At 39.9% G+C, this 6,213-nt stretch overlaps 1 protein-coding gene across 1 annotated transcript; it reads left to right on the top strand.

Annotated features, from left to right (window-relative positions):
- Positions 1–732: 732 nt before the first annotated feature.
- On the top strand, positions 733–1,826 carry LOC134792536 (uncharacterized). The gene has a single exon (XM_063763801.1). The coding sequence runs from the start codon at positions 797–799 to the stop codon at positions 1,568–1,570; it is 774 nt and encodes a 257-aa protein (XP_063619871.1). The 5' UTR covers positions 733–796; the 3' UTR covers positions 1,571–1,826.
- Positions 1,827–6,213: the final 4,387 nt, after the last annotated feature.

Consider the following 6,213-nt stretch of genomic DNA (forward strand, 5'->3'; position numbering starts at 1 on the left):
CGCTAATACTAGCACCCAAAAGAAAAGGATGAGTATAGTTTTCCTGGTTCTTACTGATTGACAAATTGGTTTGACCAACTATAATCTTATTCTTCGATAGGCGCTTACTGTGTAATTAAAAACTGTTTTTTATCAATAGTAAAAAATACTGTTTTTTTTACCTTAGGTACGTGACCACACAAGATGTCTTGTCTGTGCCACACAATTACCCACCTAAATGCCCAATTTCACTTGCTATAGTTACTAGATGACCTATACTGTATAGGTCATCTGGAAGTGTGGAAGTGGGTTAGGTTTTTGATGTTATGGATCATCACAGGCCTTTCCGTCTATTGCAGACGATTTATGCATTGCTGTTTGACAAGGTTTGGTGACTGTGGAGGCTGATGCGTGAGCGGCACGACCTCCCACATTTTTGGCAGAGAAAGCTCATGCCACCTGAGGTTCCAGTCCTGGTTTGCTTTCTGCGACACCTTCTGCTATCTAAAGCATTAAACCAGACTTGGTCGCATAGCCTTCTCCCCTCCACAACACGCTTGCGCCATCCATCACGGTCTTCAGCTAAGGCTTCCCAGGCATGGTGGTCGATTTCAAATGCTGGCATGTCTCGCTTCGCACAGTATAAAGAGAATATAATCACTACGTTTTAGATTACGGAGAACTTTATACTGGCCGTTGATTGTCGTTAAGTTTTAACGAGGTTTTAACACTACAAAGTCCTTGACACTGGAGACCGGACTGCTGACATCTAATTGTCACTTTGTGAAAAATTTTACTTGATTTTGTTTATTTAAATATGGACTCGTCTAATTTAGCTTCAGGAGACAACAACATATCTCAACATATTCCCTCAAAAATAAACGAAGCCAATAAGCAAGATGCGAAAGAAGTCGAAGCTCAAGTAACTAAAGCTGATCAAGGGTCAGCATCTCAAGTTGATGACGAGACAAAAATTAAAGAACGTATTGCCCAATGTCGAAGCATAATAGAGTCACTGAAATTTGAGCTCAGCGAAGAGAAGTCAAAATTAGAAATGGAGAGTAAAATTACCCATATTCCAGTAGTTGAAGATACCAAACCTGCATATTCATACACACATGATGGCGTCTCCACCTCCCAAAGTCTGCAGGAAAGTTTCAAAGACAGTTCAAACCCATATGTGACGTGTGTTGACGCTAAATTAAACTATGATGAGAATCTCATTGAGTACGAAAAGCAGTTACAGAAGTATCAGACTACTCTTAACATGGCTCAGATGGAAAAGAAGAATGCCATTAGAAAGCAGATGTTGGCTAAGGCTTTCAAGTTGAAACTTCTTGAGGTAGAGAATCAGTGCAACATTGAATTGTTGAGAGTAAAGCAAAGCCTGCAGTGCTTAGAGCCTCTGAAGATGATTGTCAACCAATGGAAGAATACAGTGGAGGACAATACTTACGATGCTAATAACTTTGTATTGATGCCGAGATATCCCGAGTTGAAAGCAACATCCGGAAGTGACGTTGGTTCCATGAAAGGGGATAACGAAAACGTTTTTGATATATCCGAGTACCGTTTAGATTCGAGTTGTTAGTTTCTGATTTCAAATAATTATTTTAATATTACTGTTTATGTAGCAAAAACTGTTTTTCTTGTGTTTGTTAGATACCTAACAGAGGGCTGACCACTAACATCGAATTCGAATAATCGAAAATAGCCTCTCTATTGATTTATAAAGAAGCAGATACCTAACGATTTTTCGATGATGACGGTAGGCCATCTGCTTCCCTAACAAATATTCCGCTGTTAATAATTATTTTACCTGATAAATAAAATTTGCAGAGCATGTACTTAGGTATTCTAACTCATGTCTACTGTCTCTTACCCACATGTCTAGGTACTGCTAAGGCCAAGCGCGCACCACGATTTTAATTTTTGCGACACGATTTTAGAATCGCGCTGTAATATATCGCAGAAAATTCACTGCACGCACTGCGACGAAAAAGTCGACGATTTGTTCATTTTCAACATGGATTTCGTACCAGTCGTTTGTCATGAAACGTGTCTTTAATATGCGATCGCTGTATGACTTTGAGCATTTATAACACAAAGGTGATCCCCGTCTATTTCCATAATTAAATGGTCAACATCTAGCGTCTCATTTTGAGACTCCATTGGAGAAGCAGGTGCCGAGATGTTGAGGCTTGGAGAGCGAAATGCCGACTGAGGCCCGGCCGGGGTGCGATTTTATTATCGCAGTGCGCGCGGGGCCATACAACTTCGCATGCTGCAATTCACTTTGCGTCGCGAGCAGTCGCGGAAAAGTTTGAAAAATCACAATTTTAAAATCACTGCGATTATTTTTGTCGCATATGCGCGCACTGCCATATAAACACATACGTTACATTTCTGCGACTAAATTATCGCGCGACAAAAAGTCGTGGTGCGCGCTTGGCCTAAGGTTGACTTGACGCATGGTCAAGATCACATGAAATGGTTCGGATGAATAGGTACCTACTTACTTGGTGGAGTGCAATATTATGTTGTTAAAATCCTTGTTCCTAGGAAGGCAATATAAGCGAAAGAATAAAAAGATCTATGAAATCGAGATCTAATACAATACAGGACAAAAAAGTTACTTATAATGTATTAATACCTTTAGAAACATCACATTGTACGCAGAAACACCACATATTTAATTCTAAATTTACCATAATCCAAACTACTTATCGTACCTCAAAACTCATTAATTAAATCCAAACATTTGCACCATACAAATTAGCCGATAAAGAGTGAGAAACTCGGACTCAATAAATCAGAAAGCGAGGAGGACCGCCGCAGAAGACCACACACGTCGAGGCACGCGCTCCGAATGCTCCCGAGCTTTTTATTGCACCGCGCCGGCCCGCTCGTGTTCGCTCGGCGCTTTCCGCTCGCTGATTGGAGGCTCCGGCGGTGACGTCATGAGCGCGTCTGATGCGCCTGCGACTGTGTTTGGAGGATTATTCCCAGTGCTTTGACAGTAGTTTCATTCAGTAACTTTGTTAATTTTACTTTTTCATTGATTTGGTATTTTGATGTTATGTAGTACTAGATATCTTTGAAATTAGATTTGAATTACTCTATGTCTCCGATATCTGCTTGCAGACTCTGTTGAGTATTTAAAATTCAATAGTTTAATACTTTAATTCATCATTTTAGCTACTTATTGCTAAAAAAACCGGGTAAGTGCGAGTCGGACTCGCGCACGAAGGGTTCCGTACCATAATGCAAAAAAAAAACGAAAAAAAAAGCAAAAAAAAAACGGTCACCCATCCAAGTACTGACCACACCCGACGTTGCTTAACTTTGGTCAAAAATCACGTTTGTTGTATGGGAGCCCCATTTAAATCTTTATTTTATTCTGTTTTTAGTATTTGTTGTTATAGCGGCAACAGAAATACATCATCTGTGAAAATTTCAACTGTCTAGCTATCACGGTTCGTGAGATACAGCCTGGTGACAGACGGACGGACGGACGGACGGACGGACGGACGGACGGACGGACAGCGAAGTCTTAGTAATAGGGTCCCGTTTTACCCTTTGGGTACGGAACCCTAAAAAGGCTTTTATGATACTGAGCCTAAATGTTATTTAATAAAAAATAATGCAGGTACTTAAATATTATAAGTACTAAGTTAATTGCTCTCTAAATACCTAGAAATTCTACGCGGTATCAAATAATAGCCTCAACTGGGAATAGTCCCATTAAATCAGGGGACTACTAAACGATACTCGCTTGAACTACCTAGGGAGTTCTCGAATTTTCCGTCTCCTTCCTCTAACCATTCATTGTAAAAGAATCGAAAGAGTCAGCGCGAACGTATTTGTGAATATCGAGCTCCGAATCAGGGTATGTATTCCAATTGGCACGAGCCCAGACGAGTCTAATTCTCTGACAAACTAATCTATCGAGACCTGAAGATACTAATCATCTACGCGTACCTACGTAGATCGTGGTTACTGGTTCGCTTGAGCCTTGTGCTCGTCGGCGATTGGAATGACCCAGGCTGTTCAGACGGACTTTAATAAGATTCCAATTTATCAATTAGGGGGCAACGCATGAGAACTGGTTTGACTTCTTTATGCAGCTTCCAAACTAAATACTGAAACCCATTTGAAACAAATCTGAGTAGGATTCGCATCTTATTTGAAATTAGAGTTAGATTTAAGTAATAAGTTGTGTTCCTATTTGAATACTTTGTAAATCAAGTCACACGTACTTACTCTATCCTATCTAGATAAGTACATAGTTATCAGTGTTATCACTATAGAGGGGTCCTGTCATAGTAAATTTTGTAGTCACAGTAAATTTACTGCCATCTATCGACAAGGACTAAAACTCAAAATGAAAACGTATAAAATTATCAAAAAATGTATTTATATGGATAAATGATTTTATTATTTTTATATCATTTTGACCTATGTTCATTCACTGATATCTATGTGTTAAAATTGTTAAATATGAAACGGTGTTGTCATGCCATCTAGCTGAGCATAGGCCAAAGGTGTGTGCGCCATCTATCCGAGAATGACTTTTTCTTGATTTCCGAGGCACGTTTTTTCCTTAGACTTTATTCATCTTATACGAAGTTACATATTATTATGTCTTTATCATTACCAAAGAAAAGTTATCAATCCAATTCTGATTTAACAATTTATTTCGGTTTTGAGCTTGTTTTGATACGACGTCAAGATTGCTGACTCTGTGGTGCAAGCGTAAATGCTATGTAAGTCGTGCATGAGATGCGGAGCAATTAAGACGATAAAAAAGGCAGTATCAAAACCAGGGACCGTTACCGGTATAACTAAAAATCAAAATATCACATAGCCACAGAATAAATAATAGTACTAGGTACAGAAGACTCACTCTCTAACAAAACGCGTCTGTTACGATCAGCACAGATATGGCCGCTAGGTGGCGACAGCGCCACGCGCGGCTTATGGCTTTCCCCAAAATTGGTGTGGAACGGAGATACTTTTAGCTACCTGTAGCAAAGCGACGAAATCGCGGAGTGAGCCACGCCTGCTGATACCAAACTATTACCTCTACTATACATGCCTATTAAGACCGTGCGTCGAAATTAGCAGTTAATAGCGCTATAATTAAATAATATTTAACAATGAAAAGTTAACATCCAAATATTAGAAGTAAAGCAAAATACTTTTATCTACCTATTGTTAGCTGCTCGCTCAACCCGATTCAAATACAAACGGGCTTTCGTGCGAAACAATATCCAATGAACATAATACCTTTCGCAACCAGACAGTGGAAGGGTTTCGCTCTGTTTTCTGAAAGATGATGGCATCGCCGGGCAAATCCATGTTATCGGAGATGCGTCACGTAGCATAGGTTATTGTTAACACAAGTTTTAATAGTTGCGTACACACTACACCTGACCGCAACCTGACTCATTTGCTGCTATTTATTAAAAAAAAGCGGAAAGTTGTTAAGTAGATAAAAATAAATTTAATTTCTATTTACAATGAGGTATTATGAGAGTTTTTGTAATCGCATTGTCACGAAACAAAAGATCGGCCATTCGACACTTAGAGTACAAAGGAGACAAAGAAAGAGCAATAAAGGAATAAAACGTAAATAGTTCGCGGTAAAAGTGCAATTAGCACATGGTTTGTAGAGTAATATGGAAGATTTTTACAAATTACTACCTACTTAAGGACTTAAGGGGCCCACTGATTACCAGTTTGCCGGGCGATATCAGCCTGTCAGTTAAACGCAAAATTTGACAGCTTCGAACCCATTTCGCGCCACAGCTGCAAAACCTGTCGCTCCCGCTTCCTCAGGGACCCTAAAACCAACTTAGTTGAGTTATTCGGGACCGTGATGGCGTGTCCGGGCTCGCTTTATGGAAGGGTAAACAGTTTAAAACACTACAGAGCCGATGTTGGCCCAGCACTCTGTCCATTAGGCCGCGGCCGACACCTCTGGCTTCCAACGATGTTTACTCTTAGGTGCCGTGACACTCGCCCAGTTGGAAGTTTACTTTGGCTACCCAAATCGGATTGGAAATTTAATATGTTTTAGGTGCCGTAAGTTTTTGCGGGAATGACAATAAGTTGAAAGAATTTTGAAATATCCGACTACAAAAAAACCTAGGTATGTCTAATAGGTATGTCTGTCGCAGTCGGATCGTATAATCCGCCGTATTACATTACGGCTAGCCGTTTTCAAAAACA

Source organism: Cydia splendana, chromosome 7, assembly GCF_910591565.1.
Source record: "Cydia splendana chromosome 7, ilCydSple1.2, whole genome shotgun sequence".
Taxonomy (NCBI): domain Eukaryota; kingdom Metazoa; phylum Arthropoda; class Insecta; order Lepidoptera; family Tortricidae; genus Cydia; species Cydia splendana.